This window comes from Pelophylax lessonae (assembly GCF_965119305.1).
Source record: "Pelophylax lessonae genome assembly, chromosome: 9".
In the NCBI taxonomy this organism is placed as follows: domain Eukaryota; kingdom Metazoa; phylum Chordata; class Amphibia; order Anura; family Ranidae; genus Pelophylax; species Pelophylax lessonae.
The window spans coordinates 170,213,420-170,239,923 of NC_138776.1; the positions used below are offsets into that span (position 1 = coordinate 170,213,420).

The 26,504-nt window shown below is 38.7% G+C and overlaps 1 protein-coding gene across 3 annotated transcripts in view; it reads right to left on the reverse strand.

The window, feature by feature from the left end:
- Positions 1-26,504, reverse strand: part of GRID1 (glutamate ionotropic receptor delta type subunit 1) — a 1,530,549-nt gene that overhangs the window by 70,698 nt on the left and 1,433,347 nt on the right. For all 3 annotated transcript variants that reach the window (XM_082268262.1, XM_082268263.1, XM_082268264.1), the window contains exon 14: positions 9,681-9,847. In XM_082268262.1, coding sequence (XP_082124388.1) covers positions 9,681-9,847 — 167 coding nt within the window. The remainder of the gene's footprint in view (positions 1-9,680; positions 9,848-26,504) is intronic.

The window sequence follows — 26,504 nt, forward strand, 5'->3', positions numbered from 1 at the left end:
AGCATGGATTTTGGATCTCAAGTTGGAAGATACCACTACTATAGTCCCCAAGATATCTAAGATGTGGAACCATGATCCAAAATTTCAGCATCAATTTAGAATACTGTAGATATCAGTTACAGAACCCCTTAAAAGATAAGTATGGCCAAAGCTTTTTTTTTTGGTCATACAGGCTAAAGCCTGCTGTCAGTTAACATCACAAGGCTGGTCCAGACTCTGGAAGGATCCTAACAATAATGATGGGATTCACCAGATGCCTGAATGACAGCTTTCTCAGTCTCTCAGTCTCTCGCCCTGCTGAGACACTGAGTCAGCTGCTCTCACCCACAGCCGGGGGGCTCCAGCGAGAGCTGGAGGGACAGAGAAGAGAGTGGTGACTGACTGTGAGCAAACTGAGCAGTGAGTGATCATGTGATCGCTCAGTGTCAGAGAACAATCCGCAGAAGAACTGGTAAATCAAGAAGATATATGCGCCAGTGCGCAATCGTGTATGCCAAAGCGCATCAGCCCCCCCCCCCCCCCCCGTGATTCCTGTGCCTTGTGTATCCTGATCTTGGACCTACTGTTACCGACTTGGCTTGCCTTTTTACCTGATTCACCTTGATTCCTGGCTCTGATCCTGGGCTTGAACTTCTGACTTGCTTCTGCTTGATCTACTTGGCTTAGCTCACTGATTCTGCTATTAACTGTTTACCTGTGTATGACCCCGGCTTATTCCAGTCTCTGCTACCTGCCTATGCTACTGACTGATCCATGGTGTATGACCCTTGGCCTGGCTTGTGGTCCTGCTTCCTGCTTTGCCCTGCAAGTATGTCCGGAACTGGCCTACAGTGTATCCTGCCTGTTCCTGCTGCCATCCGGTGATCAGCTTTGCAGACTATTACAAATGGAAACCCGTGCTTCTTTAGGCACTGCATCCCCTGTACCACCTCCAGGGGTGTTCTGCACTTAGCCACAAGGGGAGCCCTCTCAGCACTCTGGCCTCTGACGAGGTACGTGACACTCTGTTCTTGGTCTTAGAGCCAGCGGGAGGCAGCTGCAACATCACGGCAATGAGTATGTATGTTTGTTATTTTTGCTTCCCACACTTCTCCTAGAAAAGACTTGTACAATATGTCGTTTGTAAAAATAGACAAAATGTTTAGATCTACCAGTTCTTTTTCCATCAGTATATACTAGCTCTGACCCTGCCTCTAGACTAGCATGTGAAAAAATGTTTATACTTGACCTTCTTTTAAGCTTGAACAACTTCCCTGCTAGACACTACTTGCCTTTACTATACTAGATGCGTATTTGACATTTCAATGCCATTTTTAATAAGCGTGATCTAGTGTCATCTCGCTTCCTTAAAAAAAAAGTCATGAAGTACTTTACAGAAAAAGGTAATAATAGGAGGACAAAGAAAGCAGCAGTTGATGAAAAATAACAAAAGAAAAATAGGGAAAGCAAAGTATAATTGTCCAATTCTTTCCTAAAAATACCATGAAATTAACTATGCTTAAAAACAGACCATGGATAATTTTAAGACATTATTTTTTGCAATAGTAACACAGTAACTGTGTTTACAGATATAAGTCAAAGCATGCAACACAGGTTAAGCATTTTCATGACAATTTAAAATATGAGGAGAAAAAAATCAGCTTGGACCCCCTCCTGCAAAAGCTTGTGATATTTTACACCTGGAAAGTTGCAGGCAAAAGTTAAGAAGAAGAAGCAAATGAACTAAATTCCCAAGATCTTAAAATAATGTGAACACAAGATAGATTTAACTAGACATGTGTGGTTCCTTTCGTTCTGAATTTAAATTTGAATTATTTTTTTGTTATTCACAAGTTTGGATGTATCCAAATTTATGAATTACAATAGGAATGAATTAAAACTAATCCGAAATACCGAAAAAAATTATAGATGAAATTTGAATTGTTTTCTAATCAGTTTTTGAATTGAATTCAAATAGTTTTCAAATCAATATCAAATACTTTTCTAACCAAATTCACATGGTTTTAGAATGAAATTTGATTTTCTGAAGAGAATAAAATAGAATATAGAATAAAGGAATAGAATTGAAAATTAAATATAATAGATAGAATATAAAAATACAAAAAAATAATATAATAGGAGTAAAACAGAACAGATTAAAAAATAAAAGAATAGAAAAAGTAGAATAGAAAATAAAGGGATAGAATAGAAAGCCAAAAAAAATGAGTAAAACAGAACAAAGTAGAATAGAAAAAAATAAAGAATAAAAAAAGAGTAGAAAATAAAGGAATATAATAAAATAGAAAGAATATAACCATCTTTTGAAATTCTAATTTTAAATAGAATACATTTCAAATAGAGTAGAATAGAAAATAAATAAATATAAAAGAAAAAAAAGAATAGAAAAAGAATAGAATAAAAAAAGAATAGAATAGAAAAGAATAGTTTATAACCGTCTTCTAAAATTAAAATTTCAAATAGAATACATTTAAATTTGAATACAATAGAAAAAAATAGAATAGAAAATAAAAAAATAGAATAGAATTTAAAAAAGAATATAATGGAAAATAAAAGATTACAAAGAATATAACCATTTCTCAAAATCCAAACAGAATACATTTGAATTCAAATAAAATAGAAAAGAATAGATTAGAATATAATAGAAAAAAAGAATAGATTTGAGTAGAATAGAAAAGAAAAGAATTGAATAGACTAGGAAAAAAAGAATAGAATGGAAAGAATATAACCAATTTCCAAAATTCAAATTTTAAATAGAATACATTTGAATTAGAATAGAAAATAGAATAGGTGAGTAAGCGGTAGCCATAGTAACGTAAGACGCCATGCCAAGCCAAGCCACGCTACGAGCTCCGGACAGCTACGGTACCTAGCAGCACGGATAGCAGCGGTGGATTTCCAGCATGCCACATGCATTTGTAATGCCTTAATTTCATCTACCTCTGTGAGTAGAATTTGGATGGGAGCTGGGAACTGTGTTTTTATTTGCTTTTGCATTAAATATATGGAGTTATGCTATGTGTCCCCACTTCATTTGTATTGTTCCATGACACGGATGTGGTGAGTGGATTGCAGCTGAATTGGGGTCCAACGAATTGAGATCTGTCTGAAATATACAGGCTTGACTTTAGAAGCAGTCTGGTGAGTGTCCATTTTGATGGGGAGCACATCTTGATGGTGGAGGTTTACTGGGTGCTTTTAGGAATCCTTCACACCCTTCCTCGTATAAGTTTGACATCCAGTCTGGACTGTTATTAATTCTCAGCTGGGACTTTCTTCACATGCATGCATGTGGTAATTTATATATAAATATAAATTGATACTTATATGCATATAGTTGTGATGTGCATTGTATAGCGCTGCTAGTGTTTTAGATTTATTTATACTGTAGAGTGAATCTATTGCACCTTGATTTTATTATTTTGTTTTTACAGCAGCAGCTGGGACCGTATAGGGTCTTTTTTAACAATTTTACCAATTTTATAATCACTTAGCGCTGGGTGAGTAAGAATTTTGTCCTGTTTAGCAGTTTGGTTTTCTTGCTCCATTTGTATAGAAAATAGATTAGAATAGCAAAAAATAGAATAGAGCAAAAAATATAAAAGAATGGAAATGAAAATAGCATAGTAGAAAATAATAGAATGGAATAGAAAAAATATAACAGAAAATATAAAAACAAATAAACACAGTGCTTGCAATTATACCACAAAATCGTACCAAAAATATTGTGAAATCAGATATAAGTCCAAAAACGTCCAATCAAAAATTGATATGCAATATACAGATGACATCTCCAAATATTAAAGTGCTCTTGTGCTCCAATCTTCTTAACAGTGCAGATGTGCTCCAACTCACTCCGTGATGTGGCACACACGCCTCCTGTATCCCCACTTACCAAAGGTAATGAGCTCTCAGCTTTTCAGTCTGGGGGTCAAACCACGGGAGGTCAAAACTTTTCTTTTAGAGGTCCTTGATGATGCCCTGTGGGAGGGCAAAACTCATTGGCGCAATTTCCAGTTCCGAGTCCTAAGGACGTCACTTCCAGTTATTATGGAACGCACGCTGATCTCGACGTTCCCGGGAAAAATTCTTTGCGCTTTTACATTTCTCCTGTAAGTATTTATTTTAACTGTGCAGGAAACACTAGCTTTACAGTATTTTACTATTGGCTTCCTTTCTTATTCTGAGTTTTGGGGGAGCATTCTGGATGTCTGAGAGCCACGCTGGGGAGGTTTACATCGGTCCATTGTGACCAGCCATTCTCTATACCAAATTCAAGCGTGTTTTGACCCACAGACTGAAAAGCTGGGAGTCCATTACCTTAGGTAAGTGGGGAAACTGGAAGGGTGTGTGTCACATCGCGGAGTGAGTATGGAGCACATCTGCAATGTTAAGAAGATTGAAGCACAAGATTACTTTAATATATAGAGATGTCATTTGCATATTGTATATCAATTTTTGATTAGATATTTTGGACTTATATCTGATTTCACCATTTTTTGGTACAATTTTTTTTTATAATTGCAAGTGCTATATTTATTTGTTTTTAGGTTTACAAGTGATTTACACTTTGTGCATAGCAGGCTAAAGATATTTTACATTTATTCACCGTAGCACGAGTATTTAGATGATTTTCACAGTAGATATATAATAGAATAGCATAGAATATATAGAATATATTATATAGAAATAATAATATGCTCTTGCAACTCTTCCATACCAACTTCCCCTTCCAATGGGAATCTCAAGCTATTACTTATTTAGGCATTCAACTGCCAAGCAATCTTTCAGATCTATATTCGAAAAATCATCTAGCGATCTTGCACATGGTTAAAACGGATCTACAATCCTGGACAGAGGGGCCCTTCTCCTGGTTTGGCAGAGTTGCCATTGTGAAGATGAATATCTTTGCCTGACTACTTTATATCTTACAGGCCCTCCCGATCCAAGTCCACCAGCTTTCTTCACATCGTATCAACGCATATGTTCTGAGTTCATTTGGCAATCCAAGAAACCTAGGCTTAGATGGGACATGCTCACCTGTCCCAAGCCGAAAGGCGGTTTGGGTTTGCCACATCTACTGAAATACCATTGGGCATGCCACCTTTCCAGGATAGTGGATTGGCACGCCCATGCAGAATCTAAAGACTGAGTGAATCTAGAAAGCACCACTTCCACATCCCCTGCACACCACCTTCCCTGGATGGCACCGTCCGCAACGCCACAACTCTCCCTTTCCCACCCCTTAATGGGGGCCACGGTGCCGGGTATTCCACACGGTTTGTAAGAAGTTTGATCTCACCCCGAAACGCAGCCCACTTTCGCCCTTATGCTCCACCCCTGAATTCCTCCCAGGCCTTCCGTTTGTGCCCCCAGAAGGTCCATCTCCCAAAGTACCCTTTAGAGCCCATTACTTCTTTGCTGGATCTCGCCTGCTTTTCTACCGAGACCTCCTTCTCAAATACCCGACCGCCAACATACCCTTTTATAACTTCCTACAAATACGACACTTCCTGGCCATACACAGACGTTGGCAGACTGGACCCGATCCCTTACGTATTTTGAAAGGCTCTGTGATGCCCCTGATCCACATCGCCAACTGATATCGATCTTGTACTCCATGCTGTTCCCAGCCGACCATGCACCTACGGAAGCATTCAGGTCGCGCTGGGAGGGGGAGTTGGGCCTGAGCCTCTCCGGAGATGACTGGACTAACATTTACTACCATATCCATAAGGGATCCTTGAATGTGCTTGCTCAGGAAACCAGTTTTAAACTATATTCTAAATGGTACAGGACTCCCGAACTACTGCACAAATTCTCAGCGACTAACTCTCCCACCTGTTGGAGATGTGGCCTGCACAGGGGATCCCTGCTACATATATGGTGGGAATGCCCCATCATTCAGCCATTCTTGCGGGAGGTTCACTCCTTAATCCCCTGTATCACCACCTACACGCCTGACTTCACCCCTTTCTAAAGCTTTACATTTCTTAGGGATATAAGGTATTGGTGTTTTGTATCCTCAATGGGGTATAATTGTAAGCTGACAAAAAGGTAAAAAATAAATAAATAAATCATTTTTTTAAACCCTTTTTTAAAAACACTACACCTGTCCTTTAAAAAAACTACAGAGGCACACAGAAAAAAATGGTTCAACAGCAAGAGCCAGGAGAGATTTTGTTGAGAACAAACCTCATGTATTCACCATGCCATTATACTTTGTAGTCGTCACATGACATGATCACCATAGCTATTGATTTGGGATTGTTAGTACAGTGAAGTCAGATAGGAGTGATAATGTTTGATGCAATCCTCATTTTTTTTAGATTTTGTGTTCTTTTTCTGCATCTCTTCTAATTTCTGTCACCGTAAACAGTTTAGCAGCTCTTTAGCAAAATGAAAAAAAAGTCAATTTGTTGCCATACATTGATTCTTCACAGAGGTCATTTGGCAACTTTAATTAGGACTTGGCAAGATTAAGATTGCTCCACTACTCTTAGCAAGCATTTCACTTGGTATCATTATGGGTCACTGCAATTCTACTGCAAACATTCTTAAAGGTTTTTTTTTTTTTGTGTTTTCTAATTTCACTTTTTCAATTAATTTTAATTAGGCAATGACAAAAGAAATCCAGTTTTAAAATACATTAAATAAAAATAAACATGGTAAGCTAAAATAGTTTATAAAGCTAATGAAACCCAGAAATATCTGAATCCATTGTCAGGTAACCCTCCATAACCCATGTTCAGGTCAGTTTTGATATGGTCCCTTTACTACATCACAACATTGTTTCTTTTGGACTAAAGGACTCTAAGGATCTAGGTAATGAAAAGTTTTATCAGCCAATAGGCAGCTTAGAAATAGGAAGAATCATAGACATTGCAATAAGAACCCTCCCACACTGCAGAAAAGGAGGAGAAAAAATGTACCTGGTCTGACATAGGACTGTCATCAGAGATAAGAAATCAAGGTCTTTAGGGGTTTTTTTTTTAATGCAAAATGTTGTGATTAACTGGAGGATCTTTGAAATGCCCGATTTAAAGCCATGCACAGTTTCTCTTTGGTTACTGTTTTTGGCAAGTGATTTAATGCATGGATGTAGAAGTGAATTTAGTGCTCCAACTTTTAAAAGCTTTCCTAAGAGACAGAGCAATTTAAGTGAATGGGTAGTGAAATGAGTAGTATGGGTGCTGCAGGTAATGTTGCATAGCACTAAGAAAACAAATCTGCCCACCAAAAATACAATTCCTGCCTCTGCACTGCCAAACAGACCTATTTAATTATTCTCATTAAAGCCCTCTCATCCAGGCTTCATCAGCTCTTTTAGTAAACACCAACTTAAATTCAGTGACATTAGTGAGGCTTTTTGCATTTCATTTTCATGCAGAAAAATACCTGCCAAGAGATAAATCCTAGCTTTTACTCTACCTCATCTTCCACTACCTCTACTTCTTAACTCACAAACTGCCTACGGGGTTGCCAATTATTTAAAAAATAAGATTAAAATAATTTGTGATAACCATCTCTTGTGACAGTACTAGGCAGTAAAAGGTACTCTTTATGGAGAGATCTGGGGTCTAAAAGACCCCAGACCCCTCCACTATACTTTAAAGTATTCAAAATGCCAAAATTGGTATTTTCGAATACTGACAGTTTTTTTAAAATCGGCGCTGTTAGCAGCCGAGTATACCGGAAATGACGTTGTGACTTTGCTTCCAGGCTACTACATCAGAGACCCGATCAAAGCCAAATCCGGCTTTGTTTGGAACTCCAACCAGCCGGTGGACATGCCGGCTGGTTGCTCGGGTCTCCCGGTGGGATGGGAGACCCAGGTCGAGCCGCGGAAGGCGGCGGGAGGGGGGATAATGGCCAAGCGGCTGCTGAGGCAAATCGGCTGTTATCTCCTAAAAAGCTGACTGCTGGCTCTAAAATACAATACCGGGTTGATGCCAGGCATCATCCTGGTACAACCATTTCTGCTAGCCGAAGTACAGGTAAGTCGGTTTGCGGTAAGTGGTTAATCAGAGCTGTGCTCTATAAAAGATTCCAAGAGGATGATGCTTACACTGTTTAATATCTCTGCTAAAGTATTCATGAATATAGAGGTGCATTAATGTGTGTCTTTTATATCTGCCTGAAGTTCAGATTTAACAAAAGAATTACCTTTATGAAGTCAGCTAATGCTTTTATATGCACAGGAAACGTTTCCCGGACCACATTAAGGAACAAACTATATGACCTTTTTTCCAAAATGTTATATTATTAAGTAAAAACAGTATGCAAATATGTTTAACATGGAAATTGAATTTTACAAACATCTGATTAATAGAGCTGCAAAAGGGTCCAGTAACCTATAAACATCATACACTGGTTTTCATTATTCTAATTACAGGAAAATGTTGAAGGCTTGTACTTGCTTGCTTTGGGTCATATAACTGTAATGCTCTTTACATAGCGTTATTTAAAAAAGATCAGATCCAGCTTTAAAATTCATGCTTCTAATTAACACAGCAAGCTATTTCTTGTAATTATACAAAAAATATCAGTCCAAATATGCACACCAACTAGAAATGAAAAACTTGACTGTGTTAACTTTTCTTCACAGTAATGTGTCTATGGCCAACAGTCTATGGCCATTCTATTAACCGTTCCTTTTTTCAGCATTAACTTCCCTTTTTCTATGCTGCTATTAAACATTTTTACCTAAACATGTCGAAAATCTTCACCTAAAGAGTTCAAATGCACCTGAATTCAAAACATGAAGAATTGCTACTTTATATGAAACATTTATAAATGTTAATTATACCCATGTGAAGTGCCTAGAAAAGTTTGTCTTTTGCCTTGAATTCCTCCTGAAAAATAGCAGAGCACTTCCTATGCCTAAGAACTCTTGTGCTTTGAGTCTCATACCTATATATCTGCAGTTTGAGGTCAACTAAGGCACTGCTAGACTCATGAGATGTAGAGTGAGATTCTGGGTCTGCTGTAGAGGAAATTATATTTAAAGATCTGCAGTGAAAGGATCTGCCTGCTTCTGTCTTATCAATTCTGTGGTTCTGTGATTTCTATGAAACTCATATTCCTTCTCACACTGATTTTTACATTGCCAGGTATCAGAGGTACAGCTTTGACTTGAGGAAAATAAACCCTGCTTCTCCTTTAAGAATGAACAAGCCATGGGGTAAAGCAATGGGGTAAAGATCAGCTGCAAGCAGATCGTGGGCATTACTGGTGACTAATTATTTGATCTCTGCCTACTTTTTTAGCCACAGTTTAGAGCGGCCCTCTTTAAAGGGGGTCTATTCCTGCAGTACATTTGTTATCAGGGCTTTGCTAATTGAGAAAAAACATTAACTTTGATTCAAATATTTAAAATCAGCAATTTTAGTAGTCTACAAGATATAAAATAGGTAACACATTTGCACCTACATAAAGGCATGTAGCATCTTCATTTTAGTTCTATACTGATGTCAACCCCACACTGCTCTGGTGGGTATTTAAATGTAATAAAGTGTAGACATTAGAGGCACAATGATGTTGGCCTTACACAGTTTCGATGTCACCTTTCACATTTAGACATGTGGAGAATATGTGTACTGCTGTCACAATGAAGCATCAGCTACTTTATTACAGTACAAAAGAGGTTAACTAGAGAACAAATGGAAGCGGGCCGGCATTACCTCTGGGAGAAAATATCTCTGTACGGGCTGCCATGCTGGAGTGCTATTCCGTAGCCTTTGCTACTAATGCTGTTTCCGATGACAGTCACAGAGCATTCATCATCTGTTAGAGCTGCGTACTCTACAACTGTCACATCCCATAAGAATGCATAGTTTCCTTTCTTTGCCTAGAAGAAAAAAAGGAGAGTAGAAACGCAATAAATACTAAGAATAAAATAAAATGCTAAGTTCTTAAACTATAACAAAAAATATGAATTAAAAAAACGCACAAATATAGGTTTATTGTACTTATTGTGTTTGCTTATACAAGCCTTAAAGTCATTTGTCCAAAGTACCAGGGCAATACACGTGTTCTTAAGCATTTAGTCACTTGGGGCACCTCATGAAGAACTTCAAAAGATTAAAGCATAGTCAAACAACAAACGATGCATAAGTCAAGAAAGCCACCAACATTATAAACAGGCTGGAAAAAGACCCATATTCTACGGGTTTTCACTTTCACTCTACCCTCCCTACCTCTGACTTCCCCACATGACATTCCAATATTTATTGAGTCTGAAACAGATAATTCTTAATAGTTCCTGAGAAACTCAATGCAAAATGGAACACTTCCCTGCATGAAGAAAAAAGCGTATCCTGTATACATGTCTACGCCATTGTTGGGGTACCAGCATCAGGTTTACAGCAGTAGTGCAGAGTAATTTTTGTTGCAGAACCTCAAACATTGCATACCAAAAAATGGGGTTGATTTGACCACTTAAGGACCGCCCCCCGTACATTTACTGTGGCCGGGTGGCCCTTAAGCACAATATCATGTACCAGTCTGTGATTTTTTAGGAAAGCTCTAGGGGGCACACGGGCACTGCCGGAGCCGTGCTCCCACTGAGATTGTGAACATTCGCCACCCACGATCATTCAGGAGAATGACAGAAAGGCAGTCTGCATATGTAAACAAGGCAGACTACCGTTCTGTGAGACAAGAAGAGAGAGATCTTGTGTTCCTACTAATCGGGAACACCGATCTCTCTCTCTTCCTGCAGTCAGTCCATCCCCCCACACAGTTAGAAATCACTCCTTAGGAGTTCACATAACCCACGATCTTTCATGAGAATGACAGAAAGGTGGTCTGCCTATGTAAACAAGGCAGGCTACCATTCTGTCAGACAAGAAGAGAGAGATTTTGAGTTCCTAATATCTTCCTGCAGTCAGTCCACCCCCCACACAGTTAGAAAGCACTCCCTAGGAGCTCACATAACCCTTTGATTGCCCCAGGTGTTAACCCCTTCCCCGCCAGTGTCATTTCTACAGTAAAAGTGCATATTTTTAGGACTGATCACTTTATTGGTGTCACTGGTCCCCAAAAAAGTCACTTAGTGTCAGATTTGTCACCACAATGTCTCAGTCCCACTTAAATTGCTGATCTCTGCCATTACTAATAAAAACAATAAAAAATAAATAAAAAGTCCAATAATCTATCCAATAGTTTGTAGATGCTATAACTTTTGCGCAAACCAATTAATATATTCTTTTTGTGATTTTTTTTACCAAAAATATGTAGTAGAAAACAAATTAGCCTAAACTCATAAAGAAATTAGTTTTTTTTTTTTTTTTACTGGATATGTTTTATAGCACAAAGTACAAAATATATATATATTTTTTTCATAATTGTTGGTCCTTTTTTGTTTATAGCGCAAAAAATAAAAACTGCAGAGGTGATCAAATACCACCTAAAGAAAGCTCTGCTTATGAGAAAAAAAAGGACATCACTTTTGTTTGGGTACAACGTTGCACCACCCCGCAATTGTCATTTAAAGCAACACAGTGCCGTATCACAAAAAATTGCCTTGTTATTGAGGGTAAAACTTTCCAGAGCTGAAGTGATTAATAAAGGCAAATACACAGTGCACTTTGCAAGTGCAGTTGCAGTCTACAAGAGAATTTGTACCAGAGATAACCCAATCACATGCAAAGAAAAAAAAAACATTTTATGCTTGCACATGATTGGCTAATGGAAGTCAGCAGAACTTCCTCTCATTACTAAGCACTGGAGCAAATTCCCTGCCTCTGCACTTACAAAGTGCACAGTCTATTTGCCTTTAGTAAATTAACCCCAATGTGAGTCAAACACCCAGCAGGGTTATGTTGGTAAAAGGAAACAAATCTTGTGCCAACTAACATATGTTTGCAAAGTGATGATTAAAATTAAAAAAATGATATGCCTGTAGAAGGCATATTCTGCCTCAGAGAGCACAACATACAGTAAAACATTTCAAATTTATAGTGATTATGGGGAACCTCTAATCATAACAAAATAGATTGGAATGGGGATGTAAGGCCAGAAAAAAAAAACTCACAAGTCTAGTCCAGTGTCTAAATAGGCATGGATATTTTATCTGCCAATACAATTTAAAGCGCATGTATAGTGATTTCATGCATATTTTTGTAATTATTATGATCAAAAATCAATTAAAAAAATCTACAAAATTTTTACACACCAAAATCAAGCTAAAAATAGCAAGTAAATCAGAGCTTCCCTGGCAGGTGGATGTACAGTCTAGTGTAAAAGTTTGTAAACACCATAATGGGATAGATGATGTAGCTGGGATGAAATGGCTGGATGTACAAATTGAATATAATCAGGAAACAGGCAGTCACTGGCAGCTCCTCAAAAGTTTCTGGCAATCCCTCATAGATATGTGAAGAGAGTCAAAGAGTGCCAGGTCAACATGGAGTAAAAGCAACACTAATTTATTGCAAGACACTTACATTTAAAATTTCCAAGGTTCTGTGTAAAGGGATGGAGTATGAGACAGGCTGGCAGAAAGAACCAGATGGACTGAAAAGTATGCCACAGAGAAGTCATCTGATAATGGAGTTAGGGCCTCAGAAACACAAAACAGCCCGCCCCCTCTGCTCTGCTCTGCCCGTGGTTCCCTGTCAAGAGTGTGTGTTAGCCAGAAGCTATTCTGGTCACCATCTCCTGTGGTGGGTCCTGGCTTTGTGCTCTGCAGCATACTCTCTAGTCCATCCGATTCTTGCTACCATCCTGTCTTGCACTCCAGGCCTGTACACATAACCTTGGAATTTTTAAACATAATACTTGCAATAAATTCATGTTGCTATTACTCCATGTTGACCTGGCTCCATTTGATTCTCTTTACAAAAAATTTTAGTCAGGCAAATAGTAAATACAATGTGGGTTATATGCAGCTGTCTTCAGAACGTGAACACTAGGGAGCAGAAATATCATTGAAGGCAAGCCCACTATAATCCCACCCTTAACCATCATGAATTTGTTTGGGAATCTTAGTAGTAGAGTACTCTAAGGAATACATGGCTGAAAGACTTGTAGAGAGCTGCTTTCCTCCAGTGTCTGTATTCATAAATAGCTGTTTATTAATAATTAACATCGTAGAGTTAATTGCTTAAAGGCAGGTAATTTCTGATTTTTTCCAGGAATGTGACATTGTATAAAGGGGAGTTCCCAGGAAGTACCACGCAACAGCTGCTGCTGCTGTATTTCATCCAGTCCTGAAGAAGAGACTATCAGGCAAGCGCGCATGTGTTCTAATAGCTTAACTGTTGCATCTTCTATATGTATTTGAATCTAGTGACAGACATGTATCTGTCCAATTGCTATTTTCTTGCATGCACTGTACCAGATAGCTAGGTCTGTGCTACTGTATGTGTGTAGTGGTCCATTACAGTATATTAGCAGGTGAACCTATTTATTAAATTAGAGTTTTTTTGCAGTTACTGTTGCCTTTAATAATTGCTGTTCCTTATTGGTCCCTCCTGGCCTGAGATGCTCTTCCCTTTAGCCCAAAGCTAAGTAAGCAGCTGAAAAGAAGCTGCTTCTTAGGCTATCCCAGTGCAGGTTGGAGGATATTCATATCACCACTGATTCAGTTCTCATCTCTTTGGAACCAAAACAGGTGCTACTCAGCCAAACAACCCATTCAGGTTAAAATACAAATGACAGGTAAAACATTTACAGTATGTATAGATACAAAAAATAAAAAACATGATAAATACATTTTCCCCTTTTTTTTTATAAGTGATCATACTTCCTCTGTTCTCAGATGCATAAAAGCTAGGGGAGAAAAAACAGTAGGGCACTGAGCTTCCCAGTGTAAGGCTGTGGGGGCAGGGGAGAGGGTGTCAGCACAAGTCTAATCATTGGGGGGAACGGGTTGAGTTCCCAGCATAGCTAGAGAACTGACCATGCTGTGTAATCCTGCTTAACATGATCAGTTTTTAATAGGAAAGTGGAGGGACTGGCAGGAACACCAGGTATTTCACACAAAGGAAGCAATGCAAATAGAACTGGATAATGTTTCATATAAGTATTTGGTATAGCAGACACATACCAGGAATATGACATTTTGGGCTTACATATTCTTTAAAGCGGAGTTCCGGGCACAAAAACAATATTTTTTTTGTGCCCCTCCGCTAAGTATGCCTCACCTGAAAAGGAATTGGATAATTATTTTTTTTTTTTGTTTACTTACCTTGCAATTGAAGATCGAAGATACTCACCTCAGGAGTATTTCCTCCCTCGGAGCCGCGGCTCACCCCGTCACTTCCTGCCTCGCTATGATTCCTGGGAGCTGAACGTCACAGCTCCCAGGAATCAATGCGAAGGCACCGGCCCCGCTCGTCATTTCCGGGCGACGCCGCATTCCCCTGCTAAACAGCTTCTGGGCATGCCCAGAAGCTGTGGAGGAATGCAGCGCCACGCCGGAAGTGACGAGAGGGGCCGGTGCGGCGCATTCTGGGACAAGAAGACGCGGAAGAAGACTCCGAAGAGGACCGCGCCGGCTTCAGCTGCCCACAAGAGAGATGGAAACGCTGTGGAAGAAATTTTATAAGTAAGTATTTCTTCTAAAAGGTAAGTGCGAACTGGGACAGATCAGAGGCTAGCCATTGTGGAATGTGCTAGCCCTGACTGTCCCGGGGGTATGTTTATTGAAAAATGACATCTGTGCCCGGAACTCCGCTTTAAGCAGTTTATTAAAACTTGAATTATGAAAAAATCCTTAAAGTAATGAAAATTTGGATAGAAGAGGAAAAAAAGTTAAAAGATAAATAGGAATGTCCAACCTCTATCTTTAAATTCCTATATCCTGTGTCTCCTAATGGACAATAAAAAAGCCAGTTTACAGAACTCCAAAGATCATACTTAAATGTACACTCGAGTGGCTGATTTACTAAGAGAGTAAATTGGAGAGTGCAACTGGAGAGTGCAAAATCTAATGTAGCTTTGCATAGAAACCAATCCAATTCCTGTTTTTTTTTTTTTTTTTTGTCAAAACTTAAATTATATTGTGAACCTTTATCTAGCAAAACATCCAATTAATTTTAAAATAGAAATGAAACACAAAACATTTGTGTATAGATATAAAAAAAACATTATAAATACCCTTTTTTGTGATCACATACCCTCTGTTCTCAGCTGCATAAAAGCTAGGGGAGGAAAAACTGCAGAATGCTGAGCTTCCCAGTAAAATGCTGTGTGGGGTGGTAATGTCAGGACAAGTCTGAACATTGGAGGAGAGCCCAGCTAGAGAACTGATCACAATGTACTTTCCTGCTTAGTGTGGTAAGTTTTTATAGCAGATGGACTGGCAGGAACACTAGGGATTTCACACAAAGGAAGCAAAATAAAGAGAACAGGATATGTTTTCATATAAGTACATAGAACAGCAGGCCCATATGAGGAATATGAATTGTTGAGTTTACATATAATTTAATTGAACAAGCAGCTGATTTACTACCATGCACAGCTGCACCAAATTTGGCACTCTTCAATTTTAGTAAATCAACTCCAAAGCAGTGACTTAAGCCCCGTACACACACGCAGATCGTCGTCATACAAACGTCGGCGGACGAAAGATCTGCCGATTGTATGCGTGTTAGTATGGTGCCTCCGACAGATGTCTGCACACAATCCGCGGACAAGAGTCTTTCTTGCAAACATGAAAATTTTTGTCTGCAGACACCAGAACGGACGATTGTTCGCCTGTCAGTACAGAAATCAGCCGACAGACCGCAGATTTGCAAGACTGGGCATGCTCAGAAAATAAAAAACACAGGGAAAGTTAACCATTACATGACATCACTTCTGCAGTCAGCTGAAGTCTGCGGACAAAATTCTTGTGCTGTCCTTGTGCTGTCTTTGCACTTTTCAACAGACACCGACATCCCGGGGAGAAAAGACAAACATTTGTATGACGACGATCTGCGTGTGTGTACGGGGCTTTAATCCTTATCAAACACCTAGTCAAGTACAAAGAGCAAATTTACTGTGCACTACAAGTGCATTTGCTCTAGATCTGAGGGGAAGTTCACTGGTTTCTATAATCCAATCATGTAAAAGCAAAAATGTTGTTGCATGTGTCTGCAAGTAGTCTGGGAATCCTTTGTCAGATAGTAAATGTTTAGTTGTGAAATAAAAAAAATAAAATAAAAAAAACAGAAAAACAAACATAGTAGACATTCAGTATTATAAATACATGTATAGAAAATATGTTTAAAATGCATAAACTGAAATAAAATTGACCCTAAACGTATTATTATATTGTATTTTATTATAGTTTTACTTTTATTGAAGCCATTACCTATGACAGGAATAGCTTGTGTTTGAACGTAAGCAGACTTTTCAAAATAACTTTTACTATCACCAACTTACATTTATAACTTCCACCAGGACTTATTATCACTGTAAACCCTAAAATTTTATATCCGCTGAAATCACTCATATGTTAGGAAGAAAACAATTACTTTCTTTTTTGTAGCTCTTTGTTGCTCTCTCTCTCTCTATATATACAGTGCCTTGCAAAAGTATTCGGCCCCCTTGAACTTTGCGACCTTTTGCCACATTTCAGGCTTCAAACATAAAGATATAAAACTGTAATATTTTGTGAAGAATCAACAACAAGTTGGACACAATCATGAAGTGGAACGAAATTTATTGGATATTTCAAACTTTTTTAACAAATAAAAAACTGAAAAATTGGGCGTGCAAAATTATTCAGCCCCCTTAAGTTAATACTTTGTAGCGCCACTTTTTGCTGCGATTACAGCTGTAAGTCACTTGGGGTATGTCTCTATCAGTTTTGCACATCGAGAGACTGACATTTTTGCCCATTCCTCCTTGCAAAACAGCTCGAGCTCAGTGAGGTTGGATGGAGAGCGTTTGTGAACAGCACTTTTCAGTTATTTCCACAGATTCTCGATTGGATTCAGGTCTGGACTTTGACTTGGCCATTCTAACACCTGGATATGTTTATTTGTGAACCATTCCATTGTAGATTTTGCTTTATGTTTTGGATCATTGTCTTGTTGGAAGACAAATCTCCGTCCCAGTCTCAGGTCTTTTGCAGACTCCATCAGGTTTTCTTTCAGAATGGTCCTGTATTTTGCTTCATCCACCTTCCCATCAATTTTAACCATCTTCCCTGTCCCTGCTGAAAAAAAGCAGGCCCAAACCATGATGCTGCCACCACCATGTTTGACAGTGGGGGTGGTGTGTTCAGGGTTATGAGCTGTGTTGCTTTTACGCCAAACATAAAGTTTTGCATTGTTGCCAAAAAGTTTGATTTTGGTTTCATCTGACCAGAGCACCTTCTTCCACATGTTTGGTGTGTCTCCCAGGTGGCTTTTGGCAAACTTTAAACAACATTTTTTATGGATATCTTTAAGAAATGGCTTTCTTCTTGCCACTTCTTGCCAGATTTGTGCAGTATACGACTGATTGTTGTCCTATGGACAGAGTCTCCCACCTCAGCTGTAGATTTCTGCAGTTCATCCAGAATGATCATAGGCCTCTTGGCTGCGTCTCTGATCAGTCTTCTCCTTGTATGAGCTGAAAGTTTAGAGGGAGGGCCAGGTCTTCGTAGATTTGCAGTGGTCTGATACTCCTTCCATTTCAATATTATCGCTTGCACAGTGCTCCTTGGGATGTTTAAAGCTTGGGAAATCTTTTTGTATCCAAATCCAACTTTAAACTTCTCCACAACAGTATCTCGGACCTGAAAGTGGGGGGTGTCATGGCGCTCTTCTAATATCCCAAGGTGGTACAAGGAATGTGGGTGGATGGGAGGGGGGGGGGGGGTTATGGAGCTGCGTGGGGGGGGAACAAAGTTTGGTACTGTAGGGAAGCTATAGTCCGCGGCAGCCGGCTGAAGCGTGGAGAAGCCCTGAGAGATGCAAGAAAGGAGAGAGCGGCGCCAGCTTAGTATAGTACAAGTTTATTTAACACTGTTAAAATTGGTGACTCACTGTCCGAGGTTGGGTGAGACCGGTACACAAAGACTGTTAGGGTCATCCATCTTCCTCTTCCAGGATAGTGGTCATAGGAGAAGGTGGTGAGGTTCCAGAGGTATAGCCGAGCCGCTGTGGGGCTGCTAGTTGTCACTGGCCGTGGCGGAGCATGCACAACAGGGCTCCGGCTGCCGACTTCTGATCCCTGATGACATCACTTCCTGGCAGGAGAAAAATAGGGGTTGCACGCGTTTCGGAGCATCCGTGCTCCTTCGTCAGGCGATGGGAGTGTCTCAGGTGGGGCAGGGAATTTATACCCTGTTGCCGGACTAATTGCAAAGACATCTGTCTGTGGGGGGGCGGAGCCAAAAGACTCTAAGAAAGTCATCTCAGTAAAAACACAATTGGGGATACATGTCTCTAGGAAATCCATAAAAGTACATAAAAATACATAAAAATACATGATGGTATTACATAAAAGAGGACTTATAAGAATAAATCCCATAAAAACAATACTGACATGGCCATGGGGAAAATAGATCGGTAATGTGTGTATACATCTACATGAAAAAACGGTATTGGAGGGAAAAAATTAAAATAAAAATAAATGTAAAGATAAAAAAAAATATATAAAGATAAAAAAAAAAAAAATAAACATAAAAATAAAAAATAAAAATATATAAATAAAAATAAACATGAAAATAAAAGTAAAAATAAAATAAAGATAAAATAAAAATAAAAATAAATATAAAAATAAAAATAAAAATGAAAATGAGAATAGAATACACATATATATATATATATATATACATATATATACACACATATACACATATAAAAAAAAAAATATATATAAAAAAATATTGATGGAAAAAAAAAAAATATATATATATGTCACTGATAGGGAATGATGTGTGAATGTATGAGGTGTCACAAGTATATGTGCAATATTTTAGAGTGTGATATTGATTTCTAATCCCTCGTTTAGGCCTCCTGGCGCTAGAGTGTCCAGGGTATAAATCCAGTAGTTTTCTCTGGTACACAGTCGCTTGAACCGTTCAGCAGGGGGAAAGTGTGCAGGGATGGCTTCCAATACCCACACATTTTTCTCCTGCCAGGAAGTGATGTCATCAGGGATCAGAAGTCGGCAGCCGGAGCCCTGTTGTGCATGCTCCGCTGCGGCCAGTGACAACTAGCAGCCCCACAGCGGCTCGGCTATACCTCTGGAACCTCACCACCTTCTCCTATGACCACTATCCTGGAAGAGGAAGATGGATGACCCTAACAGTCTTTGTGTACCGGTCTCACCCAACCTCGGACAGTGAGTCACCAATTTTACTAGTGTTAAATAAACTTGTACTATACTAAGTTGGCGCCGCTCTCTCCTTTCTAGTATCTCGGACCTGCCTGGTGTGTTTCTTGTTCTTCATGATGCTCTCTGTGCTTTAAACGGACCTCTGAGACTATCACAGTGCAGGTGCATTCATACGGAGACTTGATTACACACAGGTGGATTCTATTTATCATCATTAGTCATTTAGGTCAACATTGGATCATCCAGAGATCCTCACTGAACTTCTGGAGAGAGTTTGCTGCAAAGTAAAGGGGCTGAATAATTTTGCACGCCCAATTTTTCAGTTTTTTATTTGTTAACAAAGTTTGAAATATCCAATAAATTTCGTTCCACTTCATGATTGTGTCCCACTTGTTGATTCTTCACATAAAATTAGTTTTATATCTTTATGTTTGAAGCCTGAAATGTGGCAAAAGGTCGCAAAGTTCAAGGGGGCAGAATACTTTCGCAAGGCACTGTATATATATATATATATATATATATATAAAGCCTGTGTTTATATTTTTGAATCAGAAGGGTGAGCGCAGCGACCGCGACCGAAGATGACCACGTTCTAGGAGATATCCGGAGGCCTCGGGCACATCCATCACCATCCGCCTCCCTGGAGCCTAGATCCCACACCAAAACACTGCCCATCCACTACTGGGCACCCCAAGAGATGCCTAGATCGAAAATTGGCCAGCCCGCGCCACCCGCCATCAAGGATTTTTACAGGCCCACAAGCCGCGGTTTTTCCCAAGACGGCGGCGGCCGGGAACCGCACTCAGAAGGCCCAACAACGGCATCCTGGTCCCCATCCACAACACTGCACCTACCCTCTCAATCCAGAGCCCTCACAGGGAGCAGCGATTCCTCTGGATCCGATTCCCCCTCCACCAGGTGCCCTGTAAAGTCGTGGCCGCGCATCTCTTCACCTGTGAGGCCTACACAAACTATAGGCATGGAGGTGAGTGCCCCAGACACAGTTACATCCGCTGACAGGCCCCAGCAGCAGTACCCGTTCCTTGCTTTCCCCACTCAGGGACAACCAGTGTCCGATACCACCATTAAGGAGATGCTAATGTCCCTTAAAGCCTCCCTGCAGACTAACATCTTGGCATGTGTGCAGCAGTGCAAATCTGACATACAACAAGTAGGAGAGAGAGTTGACAAAGTAGAATGCCTCATGAATATCCATGCCTCCTCCATGAATGCCCTGGCCAATATTTTTGACAAATGAAGCCCATACTTTCATCTGAACCAGTGACAACTGAGAGGTTGATTAGGCATGTTCCCCTCAGATCTAGAGCAACTGTTCTTGCAGTGCACAGACTATTTGCCTTTAGTAAATTAACCCCAAAGCATCACTTTCCTGATAGGTAAAATAAGCCTATTATGCCAAACGTAAAACTGTTTACATGTTTTTTTTTCTGCCAATGTATGATAATCAAATGCTTGGCTTTATAATTGTCTCATTTACTTTTTTTTTATGTTTTGCTGGGTAAGATTACTTTGGTTTATGTGTATTTTTTTATACATATTTTATTAATTTTACAAAATATTGTTAACAATAAAAAAAGAGACATGAACAGACATCTCACATAAGATTACCAGTACAGATTAATCCCCAATTACCCTCCAGAAAATGTCCCCAATCTAATCCCCCCCCCCACCACCTACCCACTAATACATTTCTTGATTTTCATGTTGTCTCTTTTTACTCTCAGATTTTCACTGAGTTCTAGATTTTATCATGTATCTACCATTAAGATTTCCAGATAATTACCAGATCTTTTGAAGTCTTCCCATTTTACCCATTTTCCCAACATATATTTAGGTTGTTCTTCTTCTCTACTTACCAAATACTCCATATTGTAAATGTAATCCACTCTATTACACCACTCCTTTAGAGTAAGGCTCTTTACCTCTAACCATTTACCTGGGATAACTCCTTTAGCTGCATTAAATAGAATTGGGACCAATGTAGTTTGTTATTGTTTGAATGGTATTTTTGTTCTATGAAATAAGACACCACCAAGGGTCATCTAGGACATCAACTCCTGTAATCTCAATGATCCTTTGTCTAACTTTCAACCAATATGCTCGAATTTTGGGACAATCCCACCAAATGTGGAACATTGTCCCCTTATCCCCATATCCTCTCCAACATTGATCTGTTTTTTCCACTTGGTAATTATGTGCTATTGTTGGAGTTACAGTATATACAATCTATATAAGCATTTAAAATTTTATTCAATGGTACCGATATCCACAGCAGAGCGGTATGCAGCTCTCAATACCGTTTTGACATGATCGTGATTTGACAATGCTACCCCTTATTACCTTTCCCATTTTATGGTGAAAGAAGGTATCTCCTTGCCAAGGCATTCCGTTAACATTCTATATATTTGCGATATACCATGTTTAGCCTTTTTAGTCGAGTTGCATAATTTTTCTACTGTGTTCAACTCTTTCTCCGATCTAATTGGTTGTGGTAATGAATTCACAAAGTGCCTCAGCTGGAGATACCCCCACTCATTAAGTTTCATATTATTTTCACCTAAATTTAAATTGTGATATGTCCTAATTTTACCTTTGTGTATAATATCTTTTAACAGTGTATTCCCTATGAAAATTATTGGGATATTTTCTCATTTCCCGGTAAAGAAATAATTTGTGCAGTTTAGTGAGATCAAAGGGGAATTATATTCCCATATGAACTGTTTCGTGACGCGATCCCAAATATTATAAACTACTTTTGTGATTTCAGACATTTATTGCTGTATATCTCTGTACTTTGGTTGAATCCATATAGTTTTATCTAATTGAGTGTTATTCTGTGTATTTTCATTTTCTAGCCACCTGTTCCCTAAATTTCCCTTTGTCCATTCTATCATTCATGAGATTATTACTGCTCTGTAATACCTTTCTATAATCTGGTACTGACAGCCCTCCTTGTGATTTATTTCTAGTGAGAACCGCTTACTACACCCTGGGTTTCTTCCCTTGCCACATGTATTTCGGTTTATGTGTATTTATCTCTGGAAGATTTTAATGTTTTCTATAGGTTTTTCATATTATCTTTTTTTAAGAATTTTTATAAAATTTCTGAGCTGTGCCTTGGGACTGATTTTACCAGCAAGCTATGGCATTGTCCCCACAGTGGGTTTGTTTTTTCGGTTCCTGAGGGAGGAATAGTAAACTCCAGAAGGAATTGTTTAATTGATTTAACTTTCATAGAATCACTAATGGAATGTTTTATTTTTTCTTGGTGATTATTGCCCTGGCTACTACTCTTACCACTTGGAAAGCTTTGATTAACAAAACTCTTTCTTTTTACAAGGCCACTTAAGCTAATAGGAGTGTACCTGCCAGGTTTTATAAAGTCTGGGAGGGGGGTAGGTGGATTGGTTCCTCATCTTATACCTCTGAGTGTGTTACACTCTTAGTAGGTCTTACACTTAAATATAGGTATCACACTTAGTAGTGTGATACCTATATTTTTCAACTCCTGAACTCTGTAATATATATGGTATATTGGTTATATTCATCTCTGGATCCTTTACCCTTTCATCCATAAAGAGATGGTGCTGGACTCTCCAAAGTTCCCTTTGGGACTCATTTTAATATGCAACGGTGTGTCATATATCCTGTGCTTTTTGTAGGATAAGTAGTATGCTGTACTAGTTGCAGGAGATGGTTTTCTGTTGCCTTTGTTTTTCTTTCCTTTTACTTGATTGCATTGTTTTATATCTTGTATAAAATGCTGTCAAAACTCTCAATAAAAATAAAATGTGACCACAAAAAAAACCATAATCTTCTCTGTGCACATATATTTGGAAAAGTGGTTCAAGCCCTCTACTATAAAATGCATAGATAATCACATGTCTCAGGAGAAAAGCAGAATCTCTCATAGAAAAATGTTTTTGCTGTTGTTCACTGAACTCAGGGCTGAAAATTGTCTGGTGTACTGGAAGCAGATATACTAAACAAAGCTTTTGGTGAAATTTCACCTTCAGAATGATTTTCCAAAAAATTATCTTTGGAAAAGTACATACCAGTGCTCCCCCTGTTGTAAATGGTGCATGTCTTGCCATTACAGATTCAGTTGTTGGGAGGACATCTCCACAAAAACTACTGGCCACTTATCCCCCTTCATCCTACCATTTGCAAGTCAGGCTGAACACTACACTCCAAATGTGCTCAATATCGTCCGATCCAGGCCATTCAAACTCTGCATGTGCACAGCCACCTTCTCTAACTGAACTCAACTAGTGAAAAAGAAACCACTGCTTGAGTGCTGCCACACATTGGTGGGTTTCTCAGCAAGAGAAGGAGATGAGCTTATGTCTAAATTGATTTTTCTTTGACTAAACATCTGGGCTCAGAGGGGTGGGTCAAAGGATGTTGGCCATCAGACTGGCACTTTTATTTGGCGTTCTTTACAAATATCCATCTGTAAATGGGTTCTCTTTAAAGCACATTAGTGTGATTTTATGACTCCCTACATTGAGTGTACACTTATGTTTAGCAAAGGTGTAGGACTAAGAAGGCTGCAACCTGCACCTACAGTAGGTATCCTCCTCAACCATGTCCATTTGCTACTGGAGACTTTAAAAACATACACAACTGTTAACATCCACCATCCTACAACGCATTCAACTTTACAAGAAGTTGTTTTAATGCTGATTGCCTGTCTTTGGAAAGAAATCATGAATTTATCAGAGAATTATTTTTTTCATATCTGTGTGATAAATAATGAGTACAAAGCAACAGATGGCTGAAGGATTAAGTACAAAAGAATGTGAATTTACAGGCCCTGGCTTTCTTTGCTGTACATTTGCATAAATAATGCATGAACATGAATCCATCAGCAGTGGCATGAATTATATGAAGGTATAGGCTGCTTTATCAAACCAGAGAAGCTGTTCCAAACAAAGAGGGGAAAAAAAACACACTGAATTAAACAGGCTTATTCTCTATATGCAGTTCCTCTTACTTCATAAAGAATTTGCTGGGCAACTGACATTAAAGGAAAATTATAGCTAAACTACCGTGCAAGTAGTTCCTATGAGAGAAAGCATTATTATAAAATTAGCATATATAAAACACTTTGTTGTTCCACGTTCCAACAGAATGAATGACCTGTTTATTTTGCAAACACTAATTATATACATAAAGGTAATAACTTGCACACACCCGTACCAATGTCCTTTTAAGTTTAAATGCAGCAAGTAACTTTTTCTATGGAGTTAAAAACAAAACCATAAACAAAGAAACGTAAAGTGTGATATTTTAAAAGGCAATTAAGTCTTAATATTTTACATAACAGAGACCTGTGCTAAAGAAAAAATAAAGCTTGTGATGGCTGAACTAAATATTTAAATTGAATAGCTCTCTGTCTTCTGTATTTTCTTGGCCACTGACCTGAAAAAAACATTTGGTAACTAAGGTTAGATCACAAATAAAACTTGGTTTGCATGATTGCTTAAAGTCTTGGTGCGTGATAATTATGGAAATAATTTTGTATTAAGAAATGTGGGTTGGTTCTTTAGAAGATTGGGCTGCTAATATCAATGGCTAAATAATCAAGTTTCACCTTTCATTTTATTGAATAATCAATTATAAATTGAGATTTGCTGCCAGGGAGAACAATAGTTACTTTTGACAATCTAATATAAGCTTACTAAAGTGGGCCAAAGACTATGCAAATCTCTTTCTGCAATCATGATTCCCCCATCAACGTAGACAGTGTTGACAGGGGAATTCCTCCCGTAGAGCCATTGCGTTCTCTTGGCGGGAATGAGGGAAGCTGTCACCGCCAGTAAACACAGTCACGATCACATGTAAAACCCAGCATGCTGCTTCAGTCTGCCCATACATGGTTTGAATCTCATTTGGTTTCTACTGAACCAGCCGAGAGTCAAACGGTCTATGGCCGGCTTAAGTTAATGTGTAGGATTCTTTCAAAAATTAATTTTTTACACTTCAACAATGTTTACGTTAATAGGAATTAATTAGAAATAACTGAAACAGAATATAAAAATGAATATATTTTTTTATATTTTGACCAAAAATACAGCTTAAAATTATCTGTGCGTGAATAAGAAGAAAATATTATTTTGTCTATTGAGACTGGTATGGTACTTGAGCATAAAGGGTGACAATAGTTATGGTGCACAGACTAATAAATACAGGTTATTGTGGGCCCCTAGCCTTGATGAGAGGTACAGTTACTTAAAAAAATCATAAAGACTGCATGGACTGGAACAGTCGCAACAATGAGAGAACTTTTAACATCACTGATATCAACTGCTTTAGTAGTATTGTTAGTACAGCAAAAGGATGAGAATGTGTAAATGTACAATAAATTATAATTCTTTGTAAGGTCTCCCTAAGTCTGGTCCTTAAATACTCTTGAAACTTCAAGGCAGGAAAAGTTAACCTCCTGGTAAGCTTATTTTCATCCAAATTTGCAGTGCTGAACCTAACATTTTTATGACAATATTACCTCCTAGATTGTGTGTTAAAAAAAACCCTATGTAAACATATTACTGTAGTTGGTAGAGTGGGTGACAAGTATAAAAGACTACCAATAAATATATATGGTTTACTTCTAGTTTGAAAGAGCAATACATGTTATAGAACTGTTTTTTAAAAAATTGTGACAAAAGTGTGTGATTCATAGGCTAAATGGATTAAAGTCCACGGAATGAAAAGAACCGTATTTGTACTTTGCAAATGGTACAAAGACATATTGTGTAATACAATCTATAAAATATTTCTGGAGTGTTTTAAGAGGGTCATCAGAAGCAAGATACCAGTGAAAAAGGTTTAGAGCCTCCAGATATAAAGGGAAGCATGTTACATTTTTCCTGGACAAGTGCAAATGCATTGATGCTTTTTTTGTTTCAAGAGTTTATCTTGGAAAGCCAAAAAACAAATCTAAAAGCAAACAGTCTATGAAGTTTTAGTCTTGCTCTGATAAGAGGGAAGCAAAGATTCTGCCTTTGCAGTCTTCACCCAAAAGGGTCCTCCTGGAACACAGGAGGTTGCAGGACCATTCACAAAGCTCAGCACAGCTCATGCGCAATGAGAAGCCAGCTGTGAAGCCACAAGGAGTCACAGCTGGCTTCTCAAAGTAAACATGCTGGTGCTGGAACCGAAGATCACCAAAGCAACCTGGCTGAGAATGGCGCTGGATCCCTAAACATGTAAGTGTCCTT